The 22,794-nt window shown below is 42.3% G+C and overlaps 1 protein-coding gene across 1 annotated transcript in view; it reads right to left on the bottom strand.

Moving 5' to 3' along the window:
• Positions 1-19,726, bottom strand: part of CPEB4 (cytoplasmic polyadenylation element binding protein 4) — a 38,076-nt gene extending 18,350 nt beyond the window's left edge. Inside the window, exons 1-2 of the mRNA XM_056502012.1 lie at positions 16,943-19,726; positions 8,266-8,347 (exon numbers count right to left, since the gene is read on the bottom strand). Coding sequence (XP_056357987.1) covers positions 8,266-8,347; positions 16,943-18,064 — 1,204 coding nt within the window. The 5' untranslated portion in view covers positions 18,065-19,726. The remainder of the gene's footprint in view (positions 1-8,265; positions 8,348-16,942) is intronic.
• Between the last annotated feature and the right edge of the window lie 3,068 nt (positions 19,727-22,794).

Genomic DNA, 22,794 nt, shown 5'->3' with positions numbered 1-22,794 from the left:
GAGCTTTAAATATTGTATGTATTTGATTACAACTCTTCTCCAGGATCCCCCACAGGGTGTGAGATAAGAAACCAAAAGCAGAGGAGCAAATCATGGAGCACAACCATCAGCTGGAGACTGGATGTTAGTTGGAATTATACTGTATTTCAGGAAAGCAGGCACCCTGCTGCTCATGGCACTGAGCTTTATTTTATATTCATGTATGACTGCTGGAGAATAGACACCAAGTTATAAAAACATCCCATCTTTTGCCTCAATACATCTTCCCGTTTATGATAAGGAATAATTGGCAGCATTTATCTTTTGAACACTTCAAGTATTACTGTATTCACTTGAAAAATAAGAAATGAAAGGCAGAGTTTGCAGCTGGGAGAAGGAAAAGCATTACAGGAATCAGCTTCTCAGCCACAAAATTACTTCAAACGTGGCAACTTCATTAAAAACAGACTTTCTGACAGGAGGAAAGGCAGGAAGGGGATGTCACATGCTAAAAATTGCTAGATAAAATTTATTTTGTAAGTGACAAGAACAATTTATTGAACCTAGTAAAGAATTTACTGAACAGCTTCTGAAAAGGTGTAAAACCTTCTCAAATCTTTGCTGTCATGGTTTGTATCACTGTGCTCCTGGATTCTTTATATGGAACATTTCACCCCAAGAGCTCTGCTATCTGCCCAGCCCATCAGCAATTCCTGCAGCAGGAATTCTGTCCAGGCTTTTCCTGGATCACCTGCCTGTGACTTGCAAGAGCTGGATTTACACTGCAAGATCTAAAGCTGCAGTTCCTTAAGTACAATAATAGGTTCAAAGCAACTTATTTTTGTCTGTGGAAGGAATGATCACAAGACAGCCTGGAATGCAACACGAGGCCTTGGTTCCTTTTTTAACCATCCTCTTAATTCACTCCCAAACAAGAAGGGAACAGGAACACAAGCAATGAGGAAAGGCTGAGAAAAGTTCAGCCTGGGGAAGAGAAGGACTTGGGGTGACTTAACTGTGCCTGAAGGAGCCAACAAGAAATGTGGAGAGGGACAATTTCCAAGGGATGGAGGGTCAGGGTAAGGGGGAATGGTTCCCATTGCCAGAGGGCAGGGATGGATTTTGGGAAGAAATTGTGGGCAGGCCCTGGCACAGGTGCCCAGAGCAGCTCTGGCTGCTCCTGGATCCCTGGAAGTGCCCAAGGCCAGGCTGGGCAGGGCTTGGAGAAACCTGGGATAGTGGAAGGTGTCCCTGTCCATGGCAGGGGTGGCACTGGATGGGCTTTAAGGTCCCTCCCAACCCAACCCAAGCCACCCCATGGTTCTGTGATGCAGCACTCAAATCTCTGCAGTGGAACATTTCCCCATTTTTCATTTCTCCCGTGAAGAGCAGAGGTAAGATACTCATTTTCCCAGTAACACATGACAAAACTCTATTACACACTTCCCCACATCCAAACCAAATGGGAAGAGAAAATGAAAACATCATTTTACAAGAATCACCATTTCCCCTGCCTGGATTCTAGAAGTGCTGTACAGGACGAGGCACCAGCAGTATTTATATAAGTAGATATTTATAAAAGTATCCCCACATTCCATGCACAACATTTATCCTTTTCTCACACCCAATCTGAGTGCTGAGCTGGGATTCCTGCTAATGGGATTTCTGAGTAAAGCTGAAATACCACTCCCTACACCTCATTTGACATGTGCCTATCTGGAGGCAGCACGTCACTGCTGCACTCACCTGACAGCCCAACCATCAACACTGCAGTGGAAAAATCCTCCCCTCCCAGCTGACCAATCTGCATTCCATCACACAAAGCATTAAGCCAAGAATGAAGAAATCTACTCTAAAATGTGGTTTTAAATTCACCTCAGCAATGGTTGTTACCATCTTAGCTAATTCTGGATTAAAATAAGTGGATACTCAATATAAATATATATTTATATATAATATATGCATCATTATTCTTTCTTGAAGTATTTTAAATAATTGATGCAAAATTCAGATTTTAGTCACTCTTGGGTATAAGCAATGACTGCCCACAACTAAAGAAGTTATGACTTTGTTAGGACCAAATTTTTCCCTTTTACACACACACCTCAGCACTCACCTCCTTATTTTTGCTCCAAACTCATCCCTTTCTCTTTACACCCATTTCTTCTTTAATTTTAAGAAAAGCACTTCAGGCTTTTCATTCTGCTTCTTTCATGCCATTTCAAGGCTCACAAACATGACTGCAGAGATCATGCAAAACGTGGCTGACAAAAGACTCAAACGATTCAACATCAAGGCAAAAAGTGAACAAAGTGAGCAAAAAGCAAAAAGACAGGTAGTTGGAGCAGTTTGGGAAGGGAGGCAGGAGAGTTCAGTGTCTTCTGAAACAAGGAACAGACACTCCTCATGAAATACAGCTCCAAATTAAAGGCAGCTTTGAAGATGATCCAGAATGGTCAGAGATTATCAAAGCAAGAATTCAGAAAAGAAAAAAAAAAAAACAAACCCAAAACAAAACCTACTTGGTGGACAGTGACATTAAACAAAGCAGAAGATTAAACACACTTCTCAAAAAAGAAAAAAAAAAAAAGGATGGAATTAATTTCATGAGGCCACAAATATAAAAAAGCAAGCAAGCAAACCTTAGAAAGGTTTTAATCAGATTAGCAAGGCTGCTGTCACGGCATTCAGAACGATTTTGTTGGTTGTTCCATTTCTGAAGATCAAATCACCCAGTTAGACATGAAAATATTCAGCACTATTTCAATGTTTTGCTGTGTTTTAAAGAGCTCTGGCTGCCACATCATTTACAGCACATACATTCTGAGGAAATATCTTGTCTGAGAAGTATGAGAGGCATTTAATTTTCCATGCAGGCTCTGGAGATGGGACAGCATGGACAGAAAATACAGGTCTGCTGCAGTGAATTTCCCAGGAATCCTGACATTCATTCCCAAATTGGCTTAAGATCAGAAAACCTTGGGATTTTTGTACTGCTCTGAGGTGGCAGAAAAAGGAATTTCCTGGTCTCCAGGGGTGGTTCCATCAATTCCCTGTGGCTCAGTGCTAAATGGCTCCATTGGACAGAGCACAAATCAACATTCCCCACCTCACAGTCCTGCAGGGGAGAAGTAAAACCAGGGTTGGGTGATGATTGTTGGATATGTGCTTGTCCAAACCAGCATTTCTGTAACACACAGGTCTTATCAGAAAGGTTCAACTGCTCAGAAATTCTGTCTGACCCCATCCCCTGACACCTCCTGGAGATATTTATAGGGATTAATGGATTCCCTCTCACTCTTCCCTTCTCAGACTGACCACTCCTGGAGTCTCTCCTCACCGGAGATCTTTCCTCCTTCTGTATTACCTAAGGCAAATTCCCCTTTTTGCCTTTTTTCCCCTTTTTCCTCCTTTTCTTTTGCAAGTTTCAGATATAATTATTTTCCTTCCCAATCCACTTACATCTTTCTAATCCTCACCAAATCCAGCATCTCTTCTGAACAATTTCATTGAAGCCACAAACCCAAATGTCCATTTAAATGACTGGAAGTTTATGAGGTAATGAGTGTAAAATCATACATTATGTATGGTTTGTATCCATTACTTCTGTGGCAGGTTAAAATCCAATCTGTGAATCTGATCTCAGTGTTTATTAATAGAAGATTTTAGTCCCTTCCCGTTGCCCAGGTGATTTCATTCTCTTACAAGACTGTTGGCTGTTTCTAAATAAAAGCTGTGATCAATCCCAAATATTGGAAAGGCAGGGATAATTCAACAAACACTTCAATAAAAAAAATTAAAATATTGAGTATTTCCCCCAAATTTTGAATATTGGCTGCATTTGGAAATAAAGTGGGCCCTTGCTTGTTAGTATTTTAGAATATAGAATTCAAAAGCTGTAATACCTCTACTTTAACCCACCTGAAATCAGTGGATTGCAACAGGAATGGGAACAGCTGATTCCAAATAAAATATCCACAGAATTTCCCCCATCTCAGCTCCCTGCAGTTCAGTGCTATTAGACCCAGTTCTGCAATATTTTGACATAGTAAAACAATTGATTTTCCTCTTAATTAATAGGCACTCAGGTCTGCAAATCCCATTAGCCTTTCCTGGCACAGGAGGTAAAATTCAGGAAGATCCTGAGAATGAAACATTCACACAGTAATTCACCAACAGCTCCCAAAGAAAATGAAGGCAAACCTGAACTGTCTGCAGCCTGAAAGGAAGGGTTTGTTCATTTTATTAGAAGCTGGATACATTAAGAAATTGCAAATGAGTAACTCTTAGTTTCTGACCAAGGACATCAACTCCAAAGTCTGAGGTGCAACCACCACAGCAGCTGTAAAAAACCTCAAAATCTATTCTTTTACATTTTAAAGTAGGTCAGATTTTGTCCTGTGCATATATGAAGGACCCTAAACTTCCCTAAAGAGAATTGGGAGTGATTCTCAGCAGGTTCTCATTAATATCCTGGCTCACAGAGAACCCCAAATGTCCCACTCCACTCCATTAATATCAATATGCTGCATAATCCATAGAGCTCAAAAAGAAACAACCACTTCAGATTCTTATCCAATGTTCAAAAAAGCTTCAAAACTATTTGGATCCTTTCCATCAAAGAACATTTTATAAGGTTTACATATTTTATTCAATTTTGCCATGGTTTTTCAGGTTAATATTAAGGGGCTGATGATTGCTTTAAAAATACAGCTTGGTCTCTCTGCTTGCTCAGAGAAATCCTGAATGGTGCAGATTTTCAGCATTCTGGCTTTTCAAAATTAAAATTTAGGGCTGCTGTTCAACCCTCCCAATGCCTGACCTTACCCCACTCCTAAACCCTTCCCTTTTGTGCAGGAGTGTGTTTGGTTTTTCAGACTGTGCCACAGTCACAGGATTGCTGCAGACACTGAGCTGATCACACCCAGATTTTTACAGGAGTGCTTTGCAGTGCTGGAAGCAGATGTCCTGGCCTGCTGCTTTCATCCATCCCACCTTGCATCATTTCCAGGCAATAACCTGATATTCTGAACTGAAACATTGCATATTTCAGTAGCAAACCAGTCATAAAGCATTTAAAGACATTTCTGTGTCACTTAACAAGGAAATATTTAGTCAATCTACTACTATTACAGTAATGCTCAAATTGCCATCTGGAAGACCCAGATTCAAAAATCAGGCTCTGGATCCCAGGCTCAGCTCAGGGAGGCCGAGTACATTGTAAAGAAGATGCAATTAAGTCTCCAGGGAAAGGCTTCTGCAGGCTGACATTGGCTGTGCAGCACGCAGCACACTCACTGGGCTGGATAAAAATAACATATTGAAATGGCAGCTGCTCAGCAAAGGAAGAGGATTTGAGCAGGGATAAAAATATACCTTAAAAGAAGGGGAGAAACTGGTAAAATGCCTACTCAAAGCATTAAAAGGTAATACTGAGTGGACTGAATCACTGTAAGATTCACCTTTTAACCTCACACAGAAAATATTATTTATTTCATACAGCAAGACAACCTAAAAATGTTATTATTACTGACCTAAACAAATCCATGGCTAGGACAGCTTAATCACCTCAGACACAAAGAACACACATGAAAGGATTTTGTTACATTTGGAAGAATTCCTACTCCTGACTTTATTACAGAATTCCCAGCCTGCTGCTCTGAACATATCATTTAAAGATGGAAATGATATCCCAGAGACAGCAGGTTCCAAACTGTGACTGCTGTCTATTACCATGCCCATTCTCAGTTGTTTTGAAGGGATATTTCACACAGTACCTCTGTCTCTGGCAGTCCATGGCAATGTGAAGGGGTGCTGTTAGTGTTACACACTAAACCCATGCTGAGGCAGGATTAAACCTCCCACAAGATAGCAGTGAGACCTATTAGATCATCTGAATTATTTCCATGCCATTCTGAGCTTGCTCTCCACAGTATGTTTTATTACTGTCTTGGCCAGGCTATTTTTAAAGTCTCAAAGCCAGAAGCTTTTCCTTTCTGAGAGTATCCAACTTTAGTTCAAAGCACTGCATGCACTGATTAACCCATTTAAAATGCAAACCAAAAAACTTCTTATGGAGCTGCTGATTTAAATGCAGGTGTTTGAAACAGCAAAACAAGATTTGAGCTGACAGCCATAATTTGTCCTATTTAAAGATTTCTATATCCGAGGTTTAAATAAAGATGGGGCAAGAAAAGAGAAAACATGAGACAGGATCTGTGCTAGCAGATGGAAAATAAACACAAAGGGCTCGTGATCACCAGCCCCACTCCAGGCCTGATGTGGAATGTTTTGTCCCAGCAGTTTACAGTTTTTTTCCAGCTGTATCAGTCGGTTGAACTAAAGGTATTTCCTCTCCCTGCAGACCCCACCCTAGCCAGGGATGATCTCTGCAGTTACCAGCGGATACTGGCTTGAATAAAGATCCATTCCTTAAATACCCAACAGGAACTCAGTCACTGAGGGCTGTGCCAGAGCAGCACAGCCAAACCCAGCCTCTGCACACTTCACTGCAAGCAAAGTTCATGTTCTTGCTGAGGAGATCCTTGAAAAACGAGGCTTCACAACAAAGACTCATTTAAATGTCTCATCTGGGCTTAGAGGCTTTTTTTCTGTACAGTTACATAACTGTTAACTGTGAAACAGAATAATTCACAAGGAATTGAAGCAATAATTCCCAGCCCAGGACCTGACTGATATCCCTGTGTTTCCATCACTGTGACACAAGGCACACAGAATTTTAGAGAAGCCACAGGTGACTCTGCAGAAGGGTTTAACACTCAGGCTAAAGCAGGAGTTAATGTGTGTCAGAACTATTTGTATTCTTTGCTGACATACTTATTCCATCACTCTTAAAACATGCTAAGCACTCAAAAAGAAATATCTCAACTGCAAAGAACCTTTTCAAAGCAGTTAAACTAAACATCCAGCTACTCTCAGAAGTACCCTTGCTTAGCAGCTGACCATAAATACATATGAAGCTGTCTTTGTTAAACTCAGATTTAAAGGGAGATCTTATTTGTGCCATGGCCATGTCACCTTGGGCCAGATTTCAGAGCTGTAACCTGGTTTGGGAGTGCCTGGCAGTTGGACAGAAGGTTTTGGGGCAAATCCCAGGTGCTCAGTCAAGGAAGAGCCTCATTCTTGGTTCTATATATAATTCTGGGGACATAGGATGTTGCCAGACAGAACAGAAACCAAATAAAAGCTGCTAATACTTGTCATTAATAAAAGCCTGGTCTCCATTGCATAAAGAGAGAAGGTATTTTGGGGGTTTAAATTCATTTGGCATCACTTTTATCCACATCAGGCTCTCCCTGTCATTTCAACAGGGAAATATTACATGGTGTTTCTCACCACACTGAATCTCTGCTCAGCACTGGGGATGGGAAACTTGAGCTGCATTTCCAGACCACAGAGAAGGCAACAAACACAAGTTCTTGCCAGTTTATCAAGGGTTGGTCTTCTGAGCAAGAATCACTATTAAAACAAGTCAGATTTCATTACCACCACAAGCCTTGATATCAAAAGGAATTTACTTGCAGAAACCACAAGTGCAGGTTTGTTTTTTTTTAGTGGTCTCATGACTCGTAACAAAAGTGAGTGGTTAGATAAGAAGCATGTGTGAGACTTTGTCTACTCCACTCATACAAGTAACCACTGAACTGAAATGGATTATTCATCCTACAGGACATGAAACTACAGCTCTGAACTGTTGACCATAAGCAGTTTCTATTCAGACAAAATTATGCACAGACAATACTTTGAATACTTTGTAAGCTGAGGTATTTCCAAAGCACAACTACATTTGCCAAAAAAACAAAAAGAAAAAAAAAAGATAAATCCCAAATGCAAGTCACTTCAATCTCCCTTTTCTTTTCCCAATGGTTCCAAAAAGGTAAAAAAGACAAAATTATGTGTTTTTCTCAAAATGATATGGATAAACCTTATTCTTTCCCAGGACACAAAAAACTATGAGTTCATAAGAAAAATCCTATTAGGCAAAAAGTTACTTCTTGCTGAGCTGCACAAGATTGCTGAATCAGAACCCCTGGTAAATGACACAAGAGGTCAGCCTGTGTTTTGTGTTTTGTGTTTGTGTTCTGCACTGCTCTGGGCAAGGCCAGGCACCCCCAGTGCTGTAACAGCTCCACTCACACAACTGACAGAAGCCATCAGGTGCACAAGGTACATTCACTTTTCCCATCCAAAACTGGAGCCTCTTCCTTTCAGTTATCCCCTCTCCCCAGGTATTTACTGCAGGAAATAGTCTCTGTCTAAATTTACCTTTCAGTGAATCATTTTCAGCCCTCATGATGTCAATTAGGGAGTTCTCCAGTGAGTGCATGTCAAAAGTCCTCGTGCGATCCTGCAACAAACACACAGAGCCAGGGTTAAACACCAGCACCTCAAACACAAAACTTCCATTCTCTTCTACATAGCCACAATTGAGCAAAAACCATATACCAAAGGATAGAATATTAAAAATTTCCTCTGGTAGAGGAATATTGAAAATGACAATATTATTAAATCTGAATCTGACTGTGATAATCATAACCAATGAAGTCTAATACCTTTGATTAACCAAAGTCATCATTTAACACATGCACAGGTCAGACTTTCTCAAACAAACAATAAATTCCACATCATGCAAATCTGATGTTATAGAAGCAAAACACAATGTAAAATACCCTGGCACTGCTTTAATTTAATTGGCAAATTCAGAATAACTGAAATTCCTTGTAATCTCTGAAATGTTTACAGTATCATAAAAGGTTTCAAAGTGAGGCAAAAATCATTTTAATTCCAAATATTATTCACATTTTCATGCTTTCTGTGTATTTATATATTTGGAGTTGGATAGAACTTTATACAATTACATTAATCCACCCTGATTTAAATTTTTTTTTCTGTCCAAGGAGCTCTCTACCATCAGCTCTAAAGATTTTATTTCATTCCTGTTCTAAGGAATCTCCTCTGAACAGAGCTCAAGCATTGGGAAGTCTCTGTTCAAACAAGAAAAGAGAAACGTGAGCAGTTTAGGACATTTTTGCTCTTGACTCCTTCTCCACAAGGAGATTGTGGAGTGCTTGTTATTCCAGCACTGAGTGTGTTTTTTGTCCCTGACACTGGCTGTGAAGCTGAAATTTCTCCAAAGCACACAGATCCAGCTTGGAATATTTTTAAAGGCAGTGGTGAGTTATAAAGTGCTTTATTTCAGTGCTGAAGCAGCAGTGATTGTGTGCAAGTCCTGATTTCACTGATCCCTCATTCTGGACTTTAAATACCTCCAACTATTCCAAGAGCAGGAACTCACCAGCTCCTGATCCATTTCCAAGTTGTAAATTACATTCTGATCACTAAAAAATACCATTTTTCAATCGAATTTCCTGGTATTTTTCCTCTCTTCAGAACAGTTTATGACTGAGACAGAACAGGCCACGTATTCCAACCCGGATGTGCTGTGTCTCAAATAGCATTAAAAAGGCCAGAGTTTGGAACCAGCTCCTTTATTAAGTCCAGCAAATATCAAATTTGCTATAAAAAGCACAGCACTGCCCTGTCTCCCCACAGGATTGATTTCCTTGGTCATTTCTATTACAAGATAATTGAGGCACCTTAGAGAAAACATCAGGAGCATTTAAATTTTTAAATGTTGTGCTTTTCTTTCACATATTTCCTACAGTTTTCTGCTTTTCCTAGCAGATTTATTGGTTTGGTTTAAACATTTCTACTTTTTACCTATTTCAAACTTTAGTTATATTAGAATCCCTTAGCAGGAGGCAGTACAAACCCTCAGGTTATGGATCCATTAGGATCAGTCAGAAATGGAAATTAAAGAAAACCTCTGCATTTCCAGCAGTCCTCACAAAATGACAAAAATAGCCTAAAGCCCAGGTGGGAGCATTTCCTGAAAACCTGATGTCCCTCAGCAGTTTCTCCTTCCTGAATTCTTGTGTTAACCTCAAGCCCACCCCATGAACAGCTACAAAACTCTAATTTCAGAGTGCAGAAGCTCAGTAATTCCAAATCTTTGTGGAATTGTGGCACTTCACATTTCAGTTGGCTGAGAGACACAAAGGAAGTGACCCTGGCCAAGTAATTCCCAGTTTATTGTGCTGAGCACCTGAGCCTGAAGCAACTTTATTCTCTCTAAAATATCTGTGTTATGTTGGCTTGAGCTGTACTAACAAAGGGTTTGCTGCAATGCTAATTTTTAATATTAAATTTAAACATTTGAAGGGAAAAAATGGAATTGAACTGGTTGGCTCAGAGGGAAGCACATTCTCCAATGGAGGATTTTGGTGCTGAGGAATTTATTTTCCTTTCCTGCAAACCCTTTAAAACACAGCCCTGCACAGTGAGACAAAATTACCTGGTGATATTCCCACCTGCAGCTATCAGCAACCCCAGAAAAAGGAGGAATGGCTAAAATTTGGGACATATAAGGAAGACTCTCTACATCACCCAGTGAAAAGATCTCAGTCCTAAAAAAAGACCAGCCAAGATGCCAAGCTCAGCTGGTCCCAGGTTTGCATGGTGAATATTGAATATTGTTTTTAAAAATTTCATTAGTTTAGTTATCATTTGCCCTAACAGGTTGTACACTACTAGGGAAAGCCACCATTGGTAGTTTTGAGAATTTTTATACAATTAAAGTTGTTTTTTATAGTGAAACTCCTTTGAAAACAGCAGCACAGATTTCACCAGCCTTATCTTCCAAGACATTTTACTAGAACCATATCTAAAATACATCCATTTATTATGCACCTAAAGAAAAAATAAAGACTGGTGGGAGTGGCCAAACCCCTGAAGAAATGCATAACTCTGCATTTCATCCCAAAACATCAAAAATAGCTCTAATAATCAAGATATTGATCACAAACCAGTAACTCAATGTGAGCTTATTATACTTTACTTATAATTTATTATTTATTACTTATAATGCACATAAACCACACTGAACTAAGGAAAAAAAGAAGTTTTCTTTAAAAGATTTCATGTAGAGAGAATTAATAACAATATGGTGATGGTTTTAATGAAGCAATTCACAAAGTTACAATGCTTTGGAGCTGGATTGCTACTGTAAAATTATTTATTTATAAAGGAAATATACAGGGGTAATGACTACCCTGGACTAAAGCAGAGTAACAAAATTCAGTAACAAAATGTGGTAACCACAGCCTGGTGTTATTTACCTGGGCTCCAAAAGAACTTGGCTTTACACAAGTTTGTTTAGGGCATCTAAAATGTTGCTTTATCAGAGGACTCAAAGGCTACACACTTTTATCCTTGGGAAACAGAACTGAAGCAGAAAGATATCAGGTAAACACAATAAAAATTTAAAAAAGGAAACCAAAACAAACAAAACACAAACCAAATTAAACAAACTAAAGCCACATAACAACCCAAAAGAAAGAAATCAACGTGCAGTCTTAATGCACGAGCATGTTTAAAATGTCAGCCAACATTTCAGAAGACATTCATTAAAGATAATTTGGAATAAGCAGTGCTGTTTGCACAATGTACTCGAGGTGACAGCCTGCAGATCTGGTGAAAAATGAGTTATTGAGTCTGTAAATGTCCTACAATAACCAACAAACCACTTCTGGACTCTAATCCCTATTCTAACTTTAGTTTTCAAAGTCCAAAGACTTTCATGCCAAAAAGAAAGTCACACATGCATAACATGTATGATACACACTGGGTCATCCTCCCATGCAAAAGAAATTCCACATAAATTTTTCCAGCACAGGAAGATCATACTTTGAATTTAAAAATTCCATACATGAATTCTCCTGCACATCAGAAAATTTCATATTTAATTTAACAATTGATTCATTCTAGATTAATTATATTTAATCTGCATCCACAGAATGACCATCACCTGAATAATTAAGATACCAGAACCTGAGAGCACTTCCCAGGATGGGCCTCCCAGTGGTAAATCCCAAATTGCACCAAAAAATCAAGGTATGAACACTGCTGGTAGCTAAAGCTGGGCCTGATCTCTTAAAATAAGATTGATCTGAAGTCCAAAGCATGAATAATAATGCAAGAGATACCACTGCATTAAGCAATTTATTGATCAACATTTATGGAGCAGGTGTAGTTGTAAAAGTGGGTCTTGTTTTAGACATTTAAATCTTTGTCAAACCAGAACATTTGTGCAAATTGAAAACCTTCATTACAGCAGGAGAATCCTGAAACTTTCTGAAACCCTGTTCCCTTTTCCAGCAATTCCAAAGCCATGTCTCAGGCACAGGAGAGCCAGGATCACCATATTCATCATCATAAATAAAAGTCCCACACTTCTCTTTCAATTGCAACACAAATTTGGACTGGATTGTGTTTCTGGGGAAGCTTCTCCTCCTTCCCAGCACCCTGCAAATGTTGTATTCCAGCTCCTAGTGCAGTATCCAGTGAATTAAAGGCTTTGAATAAACAGGTTTTTCCTGAAAGGATGTTGCTGAATTCAGCTCAGATCATCTTTTAGAGCTTCACCAGGGAACAATATGAAAGAGTTGGAAAAGTGAAGTGGCACAAACCACAAAGTTTAGTCCAACTTGAACTTTTTAAGTGTTAGAAATTATAAACCTTTACTGGAAATGTTTGTAACACGTGCTATTCTATTTTAGCTGCACATTAAGTTTATCATGTATCTTCCAGAAATGATTTTCCACAATATCTTCTATTCTCATTCTTTGCTGGGCCAACTTTCAAAGTAAAATGTTTAATAAGAGTACTCCTTTTAATCTTAGGGAAAAAGACAAACATAATTCAAATAGCTTCTTAACAAAAGCTCTCTTTAAACAGAAACCCTGAGGTCAAAAACACACAGGAGGGCCAGAGCCCAACTATTAACGTCAGTAGTAAGTTTATAAAACAAGAACAGTGTTAACTTCCCCAGCACTTAACTTGTGCATGTCATACCACATTAGAGTGCTGCTAATCCCACACATCAGTAGCTGTGGGGAACAGCACACAAAACACTAATTACTGCACAGCTGATGGAGTTACAGAAAAAATGGGGGCAACAGGTTTAAAAACCCAACTTCAAGGATTTGCTCTGTTTTCAAATGATACCTTGAAATTATTGGGAATAATTGCTGTTGCTAGAATAAAAAAAAATTAATTCTGCAAAACAAATAAGCTCTTTTTGTGCAGCCAGCCATGGTGAGTTATGAAAGGGTTCCTCAAACCCAAATATTAAAACAAAAAGGAACAGCAAAGAAAATTATTTGCAAGATCCCTTCAAGTGGAAAGTTTGGCAAAGGCATTCTAGAGGCTATTTTTTTAATTCCAGCTGCCTGTGAATTTGTTTAATGCACTTATTAAATCAGGCCATTTCTATGGGCAAACAAATGCTGACGTAGAGGTCGGAATTCAAACACGTTTTGTAATCACAAATGTGTTTTCTCAAACATTCCATATCTGCCTGGGGGAAGAGCAAGTCTCCCTGGCACAGGCATTTGGAAGGGGTTATATACCTGGAAACCAGCCACTGGGGAAGAAAGGAAAAAACATTCTGAACAAGTGGATACAATGAACTGCTCTCATGTACAAAATTCTTTGAAATGGGCAGTTATTTTCGATCGTGATTCTGGGAAGAAACACTAATTTTTTTTTTAAAGTATTTTTACAGAAAGCTGAGCACTATTGCTTCACTTGCTTGTGCCTTAGGAGAGCCATCTGAAAAAAACAGCATCAGGCACTGAAGATGAGATCTGGAAAGCTGGAAATGCCTATCAAAGCAAGATTTATGCATTGCATAACAGGCAGGATGTTCCACTCATGAGGAAGTGCAAGTACACAGCCAAAGGAAAGCCAAAACAAGCTTGGAGGCAGCGCTGCCGTGAAATGCAATTACTGAGCACCAAGTTTGTCAGTGCTGCTGGGAGAGAAGGACAAGGAATTATTCTTTAAAATCACTAACTTGGTAAGGTGCCACAGTCAGTCAAAGCATTTTCATATATTAATTCTCATGGAAGGCCGTGAGAGTCAAAAGACTCCGTTTTTTGCTTTTTAATTTTAATTCAGGAACCATTTTTTCATTTGGACACCATTTCCTTTTCAAACGAACACACAGAGAACAATGGCTTTTCTCTTTTCAAAAGATCTTTGAAGGGGGGAGCCTGCCCAGTGGCTAAAGCACAACATCAAAACTTAATTTCATTAACAGATCTGGTTAAGTCTTCTCTGACCTTGCAGCCAGTTCCATCCCTGCAAGAGGTTCCTACGGATATTGTCATTTGGGAATTGCAGGAGACAGGATTCCAAATGGAAAACACTTAGAGCAGAGAGCACAGGGTTTGCATGCAGCTCTCAGTGCCAGGGCAAGGCATCATCAAATTGCAAGGTTATCAAATGGATCACCACAGTATTTTCCTTTCATCTGCACCACTTGGAGCACCCATTTCATCCCATGGGCAGGGATGTTTGAAGGGAGCAGGAGTTCCCATCAGTGGCTCATAGGGAAATTATGCAACACCATCCTCTCCAAAGAGGAAAAGAGCTCTTACTCCTGGTCGCCCCAGGATTTCCATCAAAACACAGCAGAATCCTGTGTGTCACCAAGAATCCTGTGTGTCACCAAGCCCTGGAACAGACACAACCTTTGAGGAAAAGAAAAAAGAAAGTGATCCCCAAATATTTGCAAATTGCTGGTTTACATTTTGCCTTCTAAAGAAACTCATTTTAGATTGCAGCACCACTTGTTAATGATTTAAGCAGCAAAACATAAATATTAAATGAAAGGGATTGTTGTATCAAATTACTCCATTATGTTGCAGCAGCAAAGACAGCTTTCAATTATTTCCTAAACAGGAATCTAAGAAGATTCCAGTAACAAAATAGCCTTGTCCAGTACATGATTGCATCAGCAAGGATACTTCAGGGGCAGTGAGAGAGAAAAAGAGAGAGAGAGAGGTGCATGAACACAAATATGTAATAAGCAAAATTCTGCTTTGAGTCAGGAATATAATCAGCATAGTCAAGAAAAAAACAAGAAGACATCAAAGGTCAAATTTTACATCATTTGTTTCCAGTGATTCAAAAATTCACTGTGCTTTCAACACTCAGCTAAAGTGACCAAAGGAGCTAAAGATTTTTATACAAAAACAAAAATAAAGTTGCAATAAGCAGTTGTCCAAGATGGCTTCAAAATTAATCAGCATCTTTCTAGGGCTGCAGTGCTGAAGTCCTGCTCTGCTGCCCTGCCCTTTTCCTCCCAGAAGTGATAGGAACAGACTGGAAAGCACTTCCCTCCACACTTTCCTTTTCTTGGCATGAAGGAGTGTCAGACTTGGTCTTGACATGTACAGCTTCATCAGGGTGTTTATGTAAACAGACACCAGCATGCTACACCAAAATGATTTCTTTACCATGATCAAGCTACGTGTGTCTGCTATTCTGTGTCTGGAACACCATCCAGAAGTCAAGGTTGACTTTGCCAGTTTCCTGAAATTTCCTTGATGCCAATCCAAGCTCATTGCTCTGCCTGTGTATATATTTGGGGCTTGCACACAGCAGCAAGGACACACTTGATCTCATTCTGTCACTCTCAACATCAGCTGCGTGTCAGGGTACAGAGTGAATCAAACCGTGAGCCAAGGCTCGCTGCAGTCAGGCTGAAAAGAGACCAGCTCCAGCTGGGTCCCTTTTTCTGATGGTTTCACTGGATAAATTGGGTATGCTGGACATGACTTCATTATATTCATTACAAATCCTGACATTAAAATCAATTATTGCTCTGCATTCTAAATTTGGAAGGGCTCTACCTGATACTGAAGCAGTCAGTAGCACTGCAGTAGGAAAAAAGGGCTCTAAAGGAAAGTTATTGCCAGCAGCTGCTGTGCTGTCAGCAGGGCCTGCACACCACCAAAAACCTGCAGTTTGCAAAGAGCCCAACTATCCCCAAATCCACAAAGTCACTGTTAAAGGTATTTCTGTTTCTTTACATCATGAGACACATTGCACAGTTTGTATCTTTGAAATTGTGTTTAAGTAGGTCACCCCGGTTCTTGCAGCATGGCAAGAAATACTGCAATCACTTTGAGAATTTTACTTTTGCCCTCATTTGAAGAGCTTGAAAAACAGCCCTGGAAATGTAAAAGAACTCTTGGGTCTTTTAATTCACCCTAAAGGAGTTTACAAAAGGCACACACACACATAAAAGCTGGGTTTAACTGGTGGTCAGATGAAAAGAAAGGGACTTCTGGTTTAATTCCTACTGCAAATTAGGTTCAACATTATACAGTTCTTTTCAAATTCATAACAAGTTAGCCCAGAAGGAGAGGCTGAGCTGCCAGACAACCTGCCTCCTGCCAGGAGAAGGCCACAGCAAAATATAGGAGACCACCAACTGATCTCATCCACATCTATTTTTAGTGCTGATTTAATGGTCTGTAACCAAAAGTTGCTGCCATTCCTGAGGAGAGCAAACTGCACTGATTACCATTATTTGTTAAAAGCAAAGTTTCCCCCCAAAATGCTACAAAAATTATGTTGCAGTGCAAGCCCATGTGATACTGTAAAACCAAACACAATCACTCCATACTTTTTCTCAGATGTGGTGCATAGCTGAATACTTTAAAAGGCCTCAGATCTCTCATACTCCACCAGGCACTTTTTTTTCCCCTTTTTCCTCTTTGTTGAAATACTTGTCAGTGAATTTCTTCATATTTCTGGCTGTGCTTAAGTATTAAGCTGAAGCAAAGTGGCCAATACAGATAGCTGGTGGGCAATAGATATTTATGACCATCACTGTTAAAAAAAAAACAAACCCATGAATCACAGCTTGGAGGATCATTCCCACTATGACATTTCAAGTTAGCCATATGGTTTTTTTCAGCTGCAAGCACAGAAATCCCACAACCAGGACGTTTTAATGCTCTTTGGGGAGGTTTTGGTTTTTGTTTTTTTGTTTTTTTTTTTTTTTTCAGATACAACAGAGTGTGCTCACCTGAAAAGGAAAAATGTTGTCAGCTCTGTTCAAGCTGTCGTCCATCCAGGATTTGGGAGCAAAGGCCGAGCTGGGTCGTGCATACTTCTGCAGCTGGATATGATTACTTGCAAAATTCTTCTTTAGGGGGGAGATGGAGTTCAAGGGGGTGATGCCTCCGTTGAGCCCCCGGCGGTGGTCCCGGCCCTGGGACCCCCCCCAGCCGCCGTAGCCGCCGCCGCCGGGGCTCCAGGAGGACGGGCTGGGCGATGGGCTTTGGTAGCTGCTCCACGGAGAAGGTGGCTTGTTAAGATTATTGGCCAGGTGAGGCAACTGATTAAAAGCAGCATTTCTGTGTGTGAATGGAGGCGGGTGAGGACTTGCAGGAGACCTTCTCTGTTGCTGATGCTGATTGTGATGATGCTGGAAATGGGGGTGATGAGGGTGGTGCTGAGAGAGGGGTCCGATCTGGGGGGAAAAGCTACCACCAAAGCCAGGGCTGACGTGATGTGGGAAATTCTGAAACAGCAGAGCACCATTATTAGCTGAGGCAGTAGGGACCCCTCCCTGGTGGAAAAAACTTGCATCTTCATTGATTATTGTAGAAGAGGAAGGAGCGATAGCTGCAGACCAGTTACTGAAACCAGTCAGAGAAGATGCGGTGGATGTCAAGGGCTGTGTGGAAGTACCGAGCCCCGAAGCCTCTTGGTAATCAAATCCTGTTAACACCGGCGACTCTATTCTTATTTTCTCCTTCCCACTGCCGTTCTCTGAAGAATTATCGCCCTGGTTTTCTTCAGTTTTAGCTTTCTCAGGTTCAGAGAGCATGCCTGCTTCCTGACTTTGACCAGGGGAAAGCTGCTGTTTTTCTAGGGACTCTTGCTTTTCCTGTTGCTGACTTTTAGATTTTTCTGACCCCAGAATCTCATCCTGAATATTATGGGCAGCTGGAGCAGGAAAGAGCCAAGCTGACCCAGCACTACTGCCATTGGCAGCTGTGTTATTATTTATAAAAGCAGCAGGGCTGGGGGTTGCATTTTGATGATGGTGTGGAGGCTGCAGATGTGGATGAAATCTGACTGGAAAAGCTGACTTATTTCCAGTGTTGTTTTGCACTAACACTCCAAACCCGTAATCCCCCATTTATTATATTTAGGGTTTGAATCCTCCCTGTAAGAACAAGTTGCTGTTTAGTGTTTAGCTTGTCCTCTTGTGAGGCAAGATTAGCAAGTATCCTGGTTTTCACTAAATGTTCCAGTGTCTCCCTCCACGCTATTTATTTCAATTTGGATAAAGATGTTTGCTTTTCCTTTTTTTTTTTTTTTTTTTTTTTTTTTTTTTTTGCAAAAGATAGATCTCTTCAACTATTTCAACGTGTCAATTTGTGTCCGTTTCCTTCCTTTGGCCAGGAGGAAGGGAAAAATAAATCTTTGGTTCACAAAATAAGAGGTTTCCTTTTTCTAAAGGAAATGCACAGCAATGAGAGAATAAGCTTCTGGGAAATAAGGATAAAGAGATTCTAACTATCCTGTTTTTTTCCTCCTCAGCAGCCTTGACTCGCCCATAAATGAGTTAAGAGGGAAGGAAAAAAAAAATACAATGACGTCTGGTCCCTCAACCCCTTGGCAGCAAAAAATAGATTTAAATCTGGAATAATTTAATACATCTCTATAATCTAATATATATTTGTGTCCTGTTCAAAAAGAGTCTTTGCTGTGGACAAGGGAAAAATTTACCTCAGGATCTCAGCATTCAAAAGGGTGAAATGGGGGAGTGAGTTGCAGAAGAGGCTTTATCCCGTGCTGCTGGGTTTAACCTATTATATTTAGCAATAATATACACCGTGCGTGTGCGTGTGTGGTTGTTTAAAGGGCTAAGATCTTATCTCGGGAAATCAGTATTCTCTGTGTCTTGGGTGGGGAGTGAGTTGTGCAGGAGAAGGGTGGATTCTTGATGCTGCTCCTTCTGGGCTGGGTTTCTGAGCTCGCCAGACTCGCTTCTTATTTATGATCCAATATTTGCGTGTCCTTCATACGAGTCCTGGCTGTCCGAGGAGGAAGGTTTTCATCTCAGAAATCACCGTTCGGGAAAGGGAAGGGAGGGGACAGCGAGTTGTGCAGGAGGAAGGGGAAGGAGGTTTTTTTCCTCGCTCTCTGCTGCCGGGAGGGTGTTTTGCGGTGCGGGGCTCGCCTCCTTCCCCGGGAATCGCGGCTCCCGCAGCCCAGCGAGCCCCCGGAACGCGCTCCCTCCTCAGGCACTCGGCATCCAGCGGGGCCGGGCTGTGGGTGCCCCGCGCGTCCCCCGCCCTCGCTCGAGCCGGGCAAGGCAGGAGGGGTTTTACCTCAGCAGCGCAGCAGCCTCCGGCAGGGAGGGGAAGGCGCGGCCGGCCGGGCTCCTCTCTCCCCCATGGAAGGTGTTTAAGCGGCTCTCCCGGGTCGCCCGGCGGGGTCGGGGCAGGCTCTGTGTCGGGGCGCAGCGCTCGGGGCTCCGGCGGCGGCGGCTCGGGGCGCTCCCTGCCCTGCGGCGGCTCGGCTGGGCTGCGGCCGGGCCGTGCCCCTCATGTACCGGCCGCACCGGGAGGGGATCTCCGCGGGCTCGATGCTCGAGGCGATCGACAGCTTTCGGTAAAAGCCGGCGACGTGTCCCCGGCGCGCAGCCCCCGCTGCCGCCGCCTCGTTTTGCGTCTTTTTTTCCGTGTGTTTTTTTTTCTGCCGCCTTCCCCGCCCCCCACCCCCCCGGCGGCCGCCGCAGCCGGTGCCTCGCTGGTCCCCGCGCGGCCGCTGCCCAGCCCGTGCCGCCCGGACCGAGCGGCCGCACCAAATGACAACCAGCTGGCGGGGGCCGCGCGGCGCTTCCGGGGCGGCGGCGGCCGCGCCCCCGGCCCGCCCCCGGCACCGGCTGCGGCTCCGCCCGGCGCCGCGCCGCCATCTTTGGTGCGGGCAGGGATCCCCGGCCGGGGCGGCCACCCCGGGGCTGCGAGCACCGCCCGCGGCGCCGCCGCCATCTTAGGTGTGGGCGGGAGGTCAGCGGATGCCGCCGGCGCCGCCATCTTGGAGTGAGGAGCGCGGCGGCCGCCATGTTTGTGCAGGGCAGGGCGTCACCTGTCACTGTCGGGGCCGCTGTCACGGGCCGCGTTCGCGCTCCGCTGCGACATTAAAGGGATTCTCACGCCACCCTCTGCCATGGCAGGGACACCTTGCACTGTCCCAGGTTGCTCCAAGCCCCATCCAGCCTTATCTTGGACACCTGCAGGGATGGGGTGGCCACAGCTTCTCTGGGCGCCCTGTGCCAGGCCCTCTCCACCCTCAGATCAAAGATTTCCTTCCATACACGCAACCTAAGTAGAATCAAAAAGTCTGACTACTACACATCTGCTACTATACATTACCTCATTTTGGGGGTGAACGCTGTTTTTGCACACTGACAGATTCCAACATATAAATGGAAATAAATATAGTTCAAAAGTTAATACCAAAATATAGTGGTATTAAAATAACTATCTGTAGGTACAGCATTAGAAAAATCAAGTTTAAAAGGGAAGATGCAGAGACATTTCCTCAAAAGTTTTCTCTTATGCTGTCCTCTACTTGCTCCAAGGCTCCTTCTCAAACACAAAACTGTGATTTGGATGATACTTTCACCAAACCAAGTATTTCCCAACAATTTTATTAAATAAACTTTTTTCTTCACAACCACAGACACTTTGTTTCTGTGTGAAAACGGCCTTGTTTACATATGCTGAAATCATGGTGAAAATGTAATTTCTGGCTTATAATTTCCCCTTTTGTTTACCATTTACAACTTCTGTGAGTCCACTTGACGCTGAGCATTATTTTCCTCTGTATTTTTCTTGTCATAATGTTGTTTTCATCATCGTACGGTTCAGGGTTAACAGGCACTTCTGTCCAGACTCCAGCAGATTGCTGTTCCATGAATAGTTTGGGAAAGACTGACTAGATGGCCTCAATTTAATTTCAGGCACACCCTTGCAGTGCGTTAAGGTAGGTGCAGATGGACTGCAGTGATACCAGCAGAATTTCTAAAATCTGGCCTTAATCACGTTGCCTGACAAACATTGTTTGCTGAAACCATGGGAGGTTCCTCAACGGCCGGTGCTGGGGTGGTTCAGCTGCCCAGCAGGATTTGTGGCTATTTATTCAACCTCTTTGAGAAAAAATGTCTGACCAATGTGCAGGGATTGCAGGCATTAGTTACCAAGAAGAATGAATTACTGAAGAAAGTCAGGATTGTCTATAAATGAGTGGATTTAACCACCTGTGAGGAAATTCTCACTTTGGTGGCTGGATGATGTAAAAAGAGTCCCAAAGAATACAAAAAGGATGAAAGTGCCACAGAATCACAGAATGGTTTATGTTGGAAGAGACCTTAAAGATCATCCATTTCCAATCCCTACCATGGCAGGGACACCTTCCACTAGACCAGGTTGCTCCAGTTTTTGAAATCACTCAAGCCATAAACTCAAATCCCTGTAGAGTCAAATTAACTCCTTTATCAACTGATTTTGGCATAGCTTATGCCATGAATTTTTGGACAAAATTTGAAACATAAGATTCAAATAATTAGAACACCACAACAGTAAATATTCAGGAATTTTGAAATGGGATGGAGAGGGGAGAGTTCTCTCAGTAGCATGTGCTCAGACAGTGGTGAGATCCATGCCCAGATTTGCTGCCACATCCACCAAATCAGTCCCTGCAGCTCAGTCCTGATGTATCTAACACTTTTCACCTGCAAGAGGTTTCAGTCTGAATGACACTTGAAGTGCTTTAAGTCATCACGGTAGCTTTTGCTAATCACCATCAGCATCTAATGGATTCATTTCTGGAAGCACTTTAACTCTTCTGGGTTCCTTGGAGGAGAGGATTCCTCTGGCCACTCCAGCTGCCATCATTAGGCAGCTTTAGCTGACAACTGCCAAAGGCTCCGTGCTCTACCAGGCTCTCCCCAGCATCAATCTCCAGGATCACAAACCCCTTAACAACCTCTTCACTGCAAGACTAAACCACAAGTGGGAACATACTGCTCTCCTCTGAGGATTAGATTTCTTAGTCTGCTTTTATTCTGCCAATCTCGCTGTGAATGTCACATTATAAGTGCTTGACCGTGACTCAGGTCACAGGAAAAACTGAGCGTGGCTGAGCTGGTGTGGAGGAATCCTGTGCTTGCTTTGCTCAGTCAGAAACAACCCTGAGGTCTGTGGTTTTATCGGCCTTTCAACACCCCACACCCAGTCAGACACAGCAAAGGGAAACATCTTCCCTTTTGTCAGGTGTGCTCAAAAAGCCATGTGCCTCGCAGGAGGTGGAATTCCTAATGATAATTTAGTAGGATAAGCTAGCTGACAGATAAACTGAACCTGAAAGCAAGTGGGATCCCCAGGAAGCAGCTCTCCAGCTCAGTCACAGGGCTCATCGTGGCAGAGCAGATGTGCCATTTGTGATACGCTCCCAGAATGATCAAATCAAGGTCCCATTGAGCGAAGAAGTGAAAGGACTTGCCGAGCTGAGAAGGAACTCCTTGTGAAAATGCCTTGCCAGCAACCCTCTCTCTTTTAAATCAAAGCACTGCCAGCTCTCAGGCATCTGCTGGTTGCAGCTGTCACGGTGTCATCCGGAGGGAAAGGTGAGCCCTGGGTGACTCAACACCCGCACGTCAAACACTGACACTGCTCACGCTGCAGAAACATCAGATTGCTGCAGCTATTTCACACTGCTGCTGGGGAAACAGAGAATTCAAGTCTCATTTCAGCCATCTTCTGCCTCAGAAGAAAGGGAGCAGAAATAGGATAAGAATCTCTTTTCTAAGGGCAAAATTATCAGCTGTTTCTTATGTCTCAAAAACTGTCACTGATG

The sequence above is a fragment of the Oenanthe melanoleuca genome, chromosome 13 (assembly GCF_029582105.1).
Source record: "Oenanthe melanoleuca isolate GR-GAL-2019-014 chromosome 13, OMel1.0, whole genome shotgun sequence".
Taxonomy (NCBI): Eukaryota; Metazoa; Chordata; class Aves; order Passeriformes; family Muscicapidae; genus Oenanthe; species Oenanthe melanoleuca.
This window is presented reverse-complemented; position numbering and strand designations above follow the sequence as displayed.